At 40.4% G+C, this 10,969-nt stretch overlaps 3 protein-coding genes across 6 annotated transcripts in view; 1 reads left to right on the top strand and 2 right to left on the bottom strand.

Moving 5' to 3' along the window:
• On the bottom strand, positions 1 to 4,960 carry fbxo4 (F-box protein 4). 2 transcript variants are annotated; one of them, XM_080467864.1, is made up of 7 exons: positions 4,698 to 4,960; positions 3,019 to 3,290; positions 2,722 to 2,942; positions 2,356 to 2,431; positions 1,916 to 2,088; positions 1,621 to 1,838; positions 1 to 1,519 (listed from the first exon to the last, which is right to left on the bottom strand). In XM_080467864.1, exons 1-7 carry the CDS (start codon positions 4,851 to 4,853, stop codon positions 1,427 to 1,429), a joined length of 1,209 nt encoding a protein of 402 aa, XP_080323990.1. In that variant the 5' UTR covers positions 4,854 to 4,960; the 3' UTR covers positions 1 to 1,426. The 2 variants fall into 2 exon arrangements, with proteins under 2 accessions (XP_080323990.1, XP_080323991.1); XM_080467865.1 differs by having other exon boundaries at positions 845 to 1,519; positions 3,019 to 3,229; positions 4,698 to 4,741.
• A 48-nt stretch (positions 4,961 to 5,008) lies between these two features.
• On the bottom strand, positions 5,009 to 8,858 carry rimoc1 (rab7a interacting mon1-ccz1 complex subunit 1). 2 transcript variants are annotated; one of them, XM_080467791.1, is made up of 6 exons: positions 8,724 to 8,858; positions 8,012 to 8,121; positions 6,695 to 6,841; positions 6,380 to 6,511; positions 6,147 to 6,261; positions 5,009 to 6,058 (listed from the first exon to the last, which is right to left on the bottom strand). In XM_080467791.1, exons 1-6 carry the CDS (start codon positions 8,815 to 8,817, stop codon positions 5,823 to 5,825), a joined length of 834 nt encoding a protein of 277 aa, XP_080323917.1. In that variant the 5' UTR covers positions 8,818 to 8,858; the 3' UTR covers positions 5,009 to 5,822. The 2 variants fall into 2 exon arrangements, with proteins under 2 accessions (XP_080323917.1, XP_080323918.1); XM_080467792.1 differs by having other exon boundaries at positions 5,020 to 5,939; positions 6,155 to 6,261; positions 8,724 to 8,854.
• A 1,099-nt stretch (positions 8,859 to 9,957) lies between these two features.
• The window catches only part of oxct1a (3-oxoacid CoA transferase 1a), a 45,333-nt gene continuing 44,321 nt past the window's right edge, over positions 9,958 to 10,969 (top strand). The window contains exon 1 of one of the 2 annotated variants that reach the window (XM_080467789.1): positions 9,958 to 10,325. In XM_080467789.1, coding sequence (XP_080323915.1) covers positions 10,206 to 10,325 — 120 coding nt within the window. In that variant the 5' untranslated portion in view covers positions 9,958 to 10,205. Of the gene's footprint in view, positions 10,326 to 10,444; positions 10,687 to 10,969 lie in introns of those variants that run through there. The other variant, XM_080467790.1, reaches the window with a different exon arrangement.

Here is a 10,969-nt window from a genome sequence, read left to right as displayed (position 1 = left end):
GATGGTCCGGGTACATACACTTTTATCAATGATTTGTGGTTACCTAGGGGACAAGAACAAAAGAGCATCAGTGGAACACATTATCTTGTCATGTTGTACATGCTGCAAAAGTTATCCCATTGTTGGCGGTAGAGCATGTGCGTATTGCCAGCGAGGACGCTGAATATGAAACGTTTTCAGAGGACCCCGTACTGAAACACATAAAAGATTAAATGATTTAACTGCTGCAATTGCGCTGGAATTCTATTGCTGCAGTTTCAGGAGACAGACATGAGTGTTATTTAAAAAAAAAAATTGGGTTAAACTGATGACAAGTAAATCTGATTTAACTGATTTTGGGATATTGTGGATGAAATCTCTGTAGGATTAATCCGCATTAGGCCGCGTGACTGGGCTCTCACATATTGCAGGTGTGTTGATGAGGGCAAATTTAATAAACTGTGATTCTGTAAGCATGTTTATATTCAGCAAATTATGAAAAAACAAACACAATCGTTAAAATGCAAAGAAAAAGAGTTAGAAAAAGGCATCTTCTCGGTAGCCAAGCACCGATTGTTGGACAAATTATGAGTTGCGCTCCCTGATGGCTGAGACAATGTTCCTTCATGCTTGCTGACATATAGATGTCAATTTTTATGTCACACTGACGTTTACGTGCGTCTTGCTGCTGTGCATGTCTTCTTCACTGCGCCTCTGGGATACATAAAGTCTTTTACGAGTCTGACTCTGTTTCGACTTTACATTGTAGAGTTGATCTCAGAGGAAAAAAAACTAGACTGAACACACAAGAAATATCTCATATCTCTCACATTTTTTAAGTATATGTATCAAAGAGATCACAATTAAAAGTTCACCTGTTCATTTATTTCAATTTGCTCCAAATATACAGAAAACTTGCAATTCTGAAATCACGTATAAGTAATTGTAAATGTCAGGGAAGTGTTCAGCAAGCATGCATAGCCAGTATTATTCCATATATGAAATGAGAAATAAATTAAACAGCTTCTGATATGCAAATAAACTAATTTCATCAAAGCCCAAAATCTACAAAAAACATTCAACTGACTGAGAGAATATTACTGTTATGTACAATATGAAGCATTCATTTTGGCTTCTTGTTCATCAGTTTGCTTCATGAAGCAATCCACGTGTTTGTATAACTCTCTGAACTACGGTATGTCTTTCATTTGGCTATTTCTGTAAATAACTTCATTCTTGATCTTTCAGATGCATTGCTGTTATCAAGCGACCGCTTCTGCTCATCCAGGTCATTAAATCCAAAGTGCAGTGTTCCCATCCGGAGACCTTTGGTGCACGCCCGGTGTATGTTAACATGGGAAATACTGTAGTGCATATTGGTGTGAAGATGACATTACACCGAGGTCTGAGGTTTTAATTCATTCTGGCAGCAGAAGGAGTTAATGAACTAGCTCCCATAAAGTTTCACTCCGGAACATTTCAGCAACCAGGAAATACCGTCCAGGAGACCTGACAGGGACTCTGCCACCGTATCTTGCACCTAGAAGAGAAACCATATGTTGGAAACAAACAAAAACAAAAAAAACCACCAGATGCATTGGGTTTGACCTTTTTCCACATGAGCAAATATTAAGCGGTTACCATCCAGCGGTTAGTGATCTTAGGTAGGCCGAGTCTCTTTGCCATGTCTACACAGGGAGTTCGACACCGGGTCCCGCCTTGGTCTGCTCTGTTCAGCTGGCTGATTGCTTGCGGCTGTTCTCTGGACACGCAGGAGAGCACAAGCAGGGGTTTGGACGTGGCGCCACCAGCACAGTTCAGCACAGCGCGAATCTGGGCTTCCTCACACTCCCCGTCACCTGTTGAAGACATACAAGTGATGAGTGAAAAACCGTCCGAGGAGGGCCAGCAAAGAAAACACAACGTGTTACCACACCTTTACCGGACTCTGCATTGGCCACATAAATGAAACCGTCCACCACCTGGCACACTTGTTGGACCTGAGGAGCAGGGCTGTACACTGGGCAGCCTGATTCATCCGTTCTTTCAATAGTGAAAAGTTTGTTATTGGCGGTTACTTGCTGCTCTCTGGCTCTTTCTCTCTCGGCCCTGCACACAGACACACAGTTTGGATCAAATAATATGGAAAATCAGCAAAAACATCATCACGAGCAGGTTCAACATTATATCTTAGTGTTTTGCTCTCTCGCCTCACACAGATAACATTGATAATTTGAGTCTGCTCGTGAAAAACCTTTCCATGTTTTGCATGGTCTTCCTGTGCATGTGGGAGCATTTTATGGGTAGATAGTGGTACAGAAGATGGATGAACCATTTAAAGTCATTGAGTAAGTTCCTGTGCGATGTGCCCATTACCTGTTGGTTGAATAAAGAGTCAGGATGTTGAATTTGTGTTGGTTGTCGAACATGTAACTGATTCCTGAGCCAATACCTGCAACGAATACAAAAGGTGAGCAATGGACGAGCAACAGTTTCTAGGTGAAGGTAACACGTGAGCTACTGGGCTGATAGTGCCACCTAGTGGAAGACAAGTAACCCAACACAAATCTATTAAGTGTGCATATATGTAATATTTACATCAGTACGAGAAACAATTCTCATATAAAACAATCTAATTCAAGTTGTTGAATATCAAGACTTGAATCAGGGCTTTGTTACAATGTCATTAACCAAGAGATTTGTTTCCTGCTTCATGAATACTAAACACCGGTGTCACCTCACCATTTATTTGCCTGTGCGGAGTTCCCGACACAGGAAGCACATCTGGAGCGTGCATCAGCCTCGTGACAAAAGAGACATCGAGTTGCTCCATGCCAGGGCCAAACATGGCATATCGTGGTTCAGGCAAGGGCACCAGTGACTGAAGGAATGAGGTCACGGCTTCATACGCCGGCCGTGACGGAAGCCACTGTCGTCTGCAGGATGGGCAACCTTTCAGATATCTGTAGAGAAAGAAAAAAAAAAAGGGCTCAAAAATCAAGCTGACACTGCTGAAGAACAAGAGAAAAAGATACCCACTCTGACATGTAGTCAAACTTAAGGTCCATCCTTTTATCGTCTCCCTCCATATCATCAGGGCTCTCATCGTCACTGCTTAGTGGGGTGTCCAGCATCTCCAGACGAGGCATGGTCACATTATCAATGGAGGGCCAGTATGGCATGTCCCGCAACAGGAAGTACCTCCACAGTAGAGGATCCCTGACCATGGCCCTCCAGTAGTGGCTGGTAGCTCCGAGGCGGCAGATATCCGCAGGAGACAGAAAGGTCATGATAAGAAACTGCAGGTCCACCTTCAGGAAAGATGATATACTTTTTGAGAACAACTAAAATGAAGAAATTTGTTGGTCGACTCTTTTGTCTTTCTATGGAACCAGCATACTCGGGGCTCAGGTGGTCATCCAGCAAATGCATCTTCAATGTACCACAATTTAAACAGGAAAACAAATCCCCTTCTTACTCGATGAGATGTATCGCTGAGAAGCATTATTTCAATTTAAAAAAATAAAAATATCGACAAAACACAAATGTCCTTGCTGTCACTGCTTAGTTGATATATAATTTTAGATGAATATTTGTTCTCTTATCTTGCACTCCCAAAATTCTAGTTATGAGGTAATTCCAAGTAAGTACACTTCAACATTCGCGTATCGAGAAAAAAAAATCAGTATTAGTAAATAAGTTATTTTAAAGTCTGGGACAATCATGAATACATGTCCAGAGTGAAGAAACATGATGCAGAGGACCAGATAGTGGACAATACAGTGTTTTCCCACTGATCGATCAGGCATGTTATCACCAGGAATTAATTCATTAACTCATTACAAACACTAATATTAGTATAATTAAATATTTTGGCTACTTTATTAGGCATATTCTTAATTATGCAACGCTACTGCTACTTAAGTGCAATTCCCTTTAAGTAATCTATCTCACTATTTTAAAAGTCAAAGCGAGCGATGACTGTCAAAGCTTTAACATTTAATACTTTTGATCTGCATCTTTTAGGCAAATCATTTCCTTTAGAAACTACCTGCATTATACAGTAGCTGCAATTGTTTAAAGATAATTTACTTCATTTTGTCCAAGAAACATGGGTTGAACCAACATGTTTTCTGGCTATAAACGTGCTTAAAAAGTCAATCAAACCTCGAGTCATTATTGAGAGGAGTGCTTTGTAATAACATATGTTATACTTCATACATTATCACCCAAGAATGTAAAATATTGTAATATTTATTATTGGTACTCCTTTGCTACTGTCCAGTTCCACCTGCTGCAGCCATTCTAATTTCCTCATTGCGGGACAATAAAAGGATTATCTTGTACATTTACCCGAGTAATTTAACAACACTCCTCCTTACAACTTAGTACAATCCAAGCAATGTAACAGTAGTTTTACTTGAGTTCATATGTACATATCTATCTTACTTTGCTGAGTTTGTTTCTGTCACGTGGCTTGTCCATGTATTAAGCTGTATTTCTAAAGTAACTTTGCTCATGAACTCATTTCTACCTTTTGGTCTCTTGGCGTAGATGGGACTGAACTTAGGAATTTATTTATTTCACGTGCTCTCTTTAACGCACCTTGTGTTATTTAAGTGCACAACTTGACTTATTTTATTTAAAAAAATAAACAGTCCAGTATTTTTTTTTTTTTAAATCAATAGTCATGTTAAACGTCCTCATTGAGATCTCACCGGTAAAAAGTCCAAAAGTCCGATTAGTTGTTGTTGTTCTGGGTCTTCAGTGGGCATCCGGTCATCTGGAACAACTTTATCTGGAAAATATCGGTCTTTGAACCGCCTCAAACTTCGGATCACCACAGACTCAAGCTGCTGGATCTTTGCTGCCATTACTCCACTTAAATTTAAGTAACCGAACAAGGAGTGAAGTGTTGCTCACTGAAATCACAACAGACAACTCGACATGTCCGTGTTTCACTTCCTCATCGGTGGCGAACGCAAAGCATTGTGGGTTTTGTAGTTCTCGCAATCACGCCAACCCGCCGCTGCTTTTCTTAAAACAAAGCACGTGTTTATTGTCAACAAGGACATAAAAAAAAAAAAAGAGAAAATTATTTTTGTCCAAACAACACAGATTTTCATTTAATAGTTACACTATCAATGTTACCAAAGTGGCAGAAAGAAAAATGAACTTGCAATAGATGGAAATTAAAAGTGTTTCATTACATGTTTAAAACTGATCATGAATACATCATTGTCAAATAGGTCTTCACCGCCTTCCTTTGCCTTGTGCGTATATTTCATACACACAATCCGATAATGTATATGCTATTTTAATATATTAAAAGCATACCAAAATGGCAACAATAAATAAAATGTTACTGTGCAATGTCTTGTCTCCAGCTGGATTATCTTTAAACTTGTAACAATCTTAAAAACAAAACAAAAAAAAAGTCAATTTTCATTAATAACCTCTTTATAGTCATATTAATGTTATATTATAACACATTCTTAGAGCAAAACAAGTGCCCCTGTCAACACTCTGGATTGGAATCAAGATAACTGCTTTATCAGCAGGACGGGGCAAAACAATACTCAACCTTCTGTGCAGCCTCTTTTTCACACTAGTCCTATACTTTCTAACCTCTCATTCAATTGCTTTGGCCTGAGCCGTTTGGCATAGACATGGGTTGCCTGCAGACACGGATCCAAAGACTCATCTCTTCCCCGAATGCCTCCACTTTACCTTCCGCAACTTTACACCCAGTTTGGGTTTCATTTTTTATTTGGGATTGACACGTTTGAATACTGAACTTAGATCTGTGCCTGAGGGCAACTTCAACAAAAGAGCAGCTTGGTTTACTGTAAAATACTCAGGATTTCCTTGGCATTCTCTGTATTCCAGCCCTGGCCCTGCAGAGGTCCCTCGCAGGCAAGCACGTATTTATTAAGGATCTGTGTGCCAATGTCCCGAAACTGAAGGCGATCTTCTTTGCGGTCCATAGTGTCAGCACTGCAGTCTTCGTACTTGACCGCCCAGAAGCACATTTCCCCGATGTACATCATTGTCAGCAGGTGTGTGTCTGAGAAGATGCCTGGAACAAAAACATGGGTAGAATGTGAGTACGGCCAAATCAATGCAATATCATAGGTTTTATAAATTCCCAATGACTGCTTATTCACCTTCAGACAGGAAGTTGGCGGTAGCGCTGTCATGAAGCACGACCCCGTCGTTAAGCTTCACAGAATTTCTAACCTGCAGCATCCGCATCAGGTAGCGCACGCCCTCCTGAATACACTGGGTCAAAATGTGCATTAGGCCCGATATAAACATACGCCAACAAAAGATTATTGCAAAATAATCTTCTGTTTGCAGCAAATTCAGTTCAATGACTAAACTAAAAAGAGGATGGTACCTTGAGGAATGTGTCCTTGTTCTTCTTGATCCACTGTTTTCGCTGATGAAGGGTGTGGCAGTACATGTACAGCAGAGCTCCACGTCTCCAGTACAGGCATTCTAACAGCTCCAGCCCCAACACAGACTGCACCTGTCACAGATCATTAACTGTACTGTGATGCAATGATCATTTGAACCCATGGCATGGAGGTACACATGTACAAATGTGTGCTTTCAAACCACAAACTAGGGAGACATTCCCCCAAAAACCCCAACCCCGACTGAAAATCACACAGGAAAAAGAACGGAACAGTTTTTGGACACAGATGCGTACCTCTTGTGCTGGAGCTAGCCTCGCTGCCAAAACTTCTGGCTCGGTCAGGTCTTGGAGCAGCTGCTGGATTTTAAACGGGGAACAGTCTTCAGGGAATTCTTGATCCACCAGCTTATTCTCCTCATAAAAAGTGATGTCTAAAATCACCTGAAGGATAAGGAACAAATGTAGGTTAATGCTCAACACTATATTCTGCAGTATATTATAAATTTATAAACTAGATAAGTCATTAAACCAGGACGTGGTAACCACAGTTGGAGAGAGCTACACAGACAATTTTGCAAAAAAAAAAAACAACTGAGGTTAAATTGTCTTTCTGCCAAAACCTTTAGGAAATCAATCGCACTTAATACTTTGATTGCTGGCAATGTGATATAATTAATCCTGGTTTATCTTTAGATCAATGTCAAATCCGCTTCACATCATCTCACGTACTTTAGATTTGACTGAGGTTGTTTCCCTAACGCGCATTTTTGTTATGAATCTTTGCTCATCTGAGAGCAGATTTATAGTGGATACAAGAGGGAAATGTGTTGAAGAGACCTTATCGCTACATCTTTATATTTACCAACAGGAAACAGATGATCCTTCACACTATAGATTATCGTTTTATATGTGTCATATGTGACACAAAGGCCCAGCGTTGGTAGTGTGAGTCCTATTGTCATTACTATTTTGTGTAATCTAGGTAATTGCAAATATGCACCATTACACCATAGACAGTTGGCGCTTTAGCTCCACTTAGATTAGCAGACTAATCAACAAATAGTTTAGCAACTAATACGAGCGACCTGTTCTCTACGACAACCTAGACCACATTATCCTGAAGGTGTAAACACAAAATTAAAGTGAGTCATTAGAGGTTATATTTAACAGACTGTTAAGAACCCAAAATACTTTTTTTTAAAAATCCAAATCAATGTTCTAACTAATACGTGCTATGTACTGCTACTGTGGTGGGTGTGAGGGGCTCTCTATAGCTTGTAAAGCAATTTGAACCTCATTTTGAGTATAATAAATGCTTTGTAAACACAGATTGGTGATACTAACTGTACCGCATGTATGTAAATTGTATTATTGGTTTGAACTTTCGCTCCAAAATTGATTAAACAGATTAAATAGATGTTTTCTACAAGAGTTAAGGACAACAAAGAAACAGCTATTTTGTTATTAAGTTGTTTGCCATGTATCACGCAGCAAATTACGTTTACCAATCGGTGGTTTTACAAGCAAAATACGTAGAAAGGAAATCTTTATATCTACCTTTATCATATGCATATTGTGAACATTTAATACATTCTTTATGTGGTAAAGTACCTGTGTGTAATCCTGAAGGAGCTTGGAAAGGTTGCTACTCTCCCCTCCTTGTCTGTAAAAGCTTTTCAACTTGTCTAGTATGGAAGATGCATTCTGCAAATAGTCATCATCTATGGAAAAACGACATGTTAACAAATCACTGAGTACAACCAACAGCCAGCGACATATTATAAACCGCACACCAGCCAAAATGCTCTGCCTCGACTTTCTCTACAGTTTTTAAACCGAGAGCAAGCTGGAGATAAGTATCGACACGGAATTTGTCTTTTGATGTCACAACAAATTCAAGCGGCACAACTCAATTATACAGCGATGTAAATTCAGGATTTTCGTTCTACTCCGAGCTGACTGCACGAGGGCATCGTGTCTTAGCTCAACACTTGTCAACAATTCAGCTTTTTAGCTAGCGTTAGCAAAACTACCTTCACCGTCAACTCCGAAAAAAACTAAATACTGAATTAAGAACGGACCGTCACTCGGCGAGTCACCGGCATGTCCGACATCGCAACAGTAGGGATAAACTGCGAATCGTTTGGATAAGTGTAATTTGCTGATGTGCAGCGTTTCATCAGTCAGCAGCGATTGTTATGGTTTCAAGCTAACCGATAAGTTAGCCCGCGTGCTAATCGGCTAGTCAAAACCGATGAATCCTGCGCACGAGCTGCCACGAGCCACCTCGAGGCAAAAAACAACGAAGGCGTTTCATCGATACCTTGCTTCTCAGCTCTGAGACTTGAACACTTGATGTCTAACTCGAATATCCTTCTCTCCAACTCGAAACCTTGTCGCCTGTAGTCGTCGGCCATGACTAAACCAATACGTCACGTGAGCCGGGGATTACTCACGTGCCCATGGAGCGTCATCTCGTCTTTTCAGAGTGTCTGCGCGCGTGCGCTACTGACACCGAGTTTGAAATTAATGGTTAATATTCTTTATTATTAGTTTGTTCCAGCCATGTCAAAGTCATTGTATGCAAACACATACAAATAAACAATAGCCAACTAAAAGATATAACTCTTCTCGTGTTACATAATTTTAATTAAAAATCTGGTGGACTTTTACGTGTACCATAAATGTTGTTACACTTAAGGTTTCACTCTAAAATGTCATTGTCTATGCTGGAATTCTAATTTGTTTAATTACAAGTCCAACAAATTCACTTGTGAAATATGTGCTTTAATTAAATAGCTAATGCGTTTACCCACAATTATTTAAAATAAATGATTGCTTCTCAAAAAGGGGCTGTGCAGTGGCCTCACATGAGAAGGTCTGTACCAGCCTAGCCTTTCTGTGTGGAGTTTGTATGTTCTCTCTGTGTTGTGTGCATTTCCTCTGGGTACTCTGGTTTTCTCCCGGTCCAAAAACAGGAATATGAGGTTAATTGTTAATTGTTGGTGTGAGTGTGAGTGTGAGTATGAATGTCTGTGTGTTTTTCTCTCTCTCTGTGTTAGTCCTGTTAAAGGTGCACCTTGCCCTCGTCCGTATTTAGCGCCTGCACCCTGCGGTGCTGCACAGGAAATGGATCAACTTTATCTCCATTACACATTCATCAAATGTGCTTATGAAATGTGTGCTTTAATTGAATGCTTTCACCCACCACTTTTGTTTAGAATCAAATCAAATAAAAAATAAAATAAAATAAAATAAAATAAAATAAAATAAAATAAAATAAAATAAAATAAAATAAAATAAAATAAAATATTTATATTTGATTGATTGTAAATCATTCAAATCAAATCACTTTAAATCATGATTACTTCTCAAAAATGTATAGAAAAAAATGATGCTAGGACAGTGTAAAAGTCAAATAGAAATCTCCTCGTGCTAGTTTCAGATCCTTAGTTTGAATTTAATAGACGCTTGGTTTGGTGCGTAATTACAACTTGTGTCCTCTGGCGCCCTCTGGAGGAGGCGCGCGCCACACGTCGAGCACCGCTGTCACTGTCAGCGGAAAACGTGGCGGCGCGGTGGTGAGAGGGTTAAATTGAAGTAAGTGTGTCGAGCCTCTGCTTCCAGCAGGAGTCAGGACTGGTCCATCCCTCTGAGGCAGCAGCAGCCAATGTGAGGCAGGTTCGGAGCTGAGCCGTCACTCGCCACATTTCAGCCTGCGTCCTCTGACGTTAACCGGCGGCTCGAGCCTGCACCACCACCACCACTACCACTACCACCACCCGCTCAGACTCATCCGCCTCTGATGTGGCTCCAAAACATGGCGGCCCTCACAGCCCTGTGCAGAGTGGAGAGTGTGCTCTTCAAAAGCCTCCCCGGTCCCCGCACTGCCAAATTAAACTTCGCGGTCCAGCAATTGAGCAAGGTTTGTACTTCCCGGTGATGACGGTTGTAACGGGTTTGCTGCGAGACCGCCCGGAGGGGTATTAAGTATTATTATAAAGCCACCAGCTCCTGAAGGTTGCGCTCTCTCTCGCTCTCTTTGTTGCTTGTGTTGTGTTCAGGTTGGACTATATTCATTTACACGCTCGCTGCACAATCTGACGTCAGATCAACACATGTCGTGGCAAACTGTTGACAACTTTTAATTCATGCATAATGTGATTAACATCTTTGGAAGCGGATCAGTGGCTTTTCACACTCCAGATTTTATTTGTAAGACCCACATGTGGACGAGCAGGTGTAACGCCTCCATATGCGCTGTCGGTGAGCAGTCCCACGTTCTGGTATGACGCTTCCTACAACTCCGTGTTTCAACGACATCATGTATTATAATGATAACATCTATCATTTGTCATTTCTGAAGGAATATATAATAAGTTATTGAAAGTATGCTTTCAATATGCTTAGGTGAATTTATTAATTACTCTTAATACATCGAGCGGATGTGTTCTTACCTCTTTTTCAGACACGCAATCTGTATTTATTATATTGTTTCCACTAACATGTGTTTTGTTTCTTGAGTAATGTGAAATTATTTACCGATCTGGTCCATGTCTGAATTGAAAA

Source organism: Lipophrys pholis (assembly GCF_963383615.2).
Source record: "Lipophrys pholis genome assembly, chromosome: 7".
Taxonomy (NCBI): Eukaryota; Metazoa; Chordata; class Actinopteri; order Blenniiformes; family Blenniidae; genus Lipophrys; species Lipophrys pholis.
Note: the sequence above shows the minus strand (reverse complement) of the source record. Positions and strands in the feature narration are given on the sequence as shown.

Bases quoted from the DNA above. Each gene is read 5' to 3' on its own strand.
- rimoc1 (XM_080467791.1), bottom strand. From the start codon at position 8,817: ATGGCCGACGACTACAGGCGACAAGGTTTCGAGTTGGAGAGAAGGATA. The intron at 6,512-6,694 runs GTACGCATCTGT...GATCTGTGACAG, and splicing joins GGCTAGCTCCAGCACAAGAG to GTGCAGTCTGTGTTGGGGCT. The intron at 6,262-6,379 runs GTACCATCCTCT...ATTTTGACCCAG, and splicing joins ACAAGGACACATTCCTCAAG to TGTATTCAGGAGGGCGTGCG.
- fbxo4 (XM_080467864.1), bottom strand. From the start codon at position 4,853: ATGGCAGCAAAGATCCAGCAGCTTGAGTCTGTGGTGATCCGAAGTTTG. The intron at 2,943-3,018 runs GTGGGTATCTTT...CTTTCTCTACAG, and splicing joins AAGTTTGACTACATGTCAGA to ATATCTGAAAGGTTGCCCAT. The intron at 2,089-2,355 runs GTAATGGGCACA...GTCTGTGTGCAG, and splicing joins ACTCTTTATTCAACCAACAG to GGCCGAGAGAGAAAGAGCCA.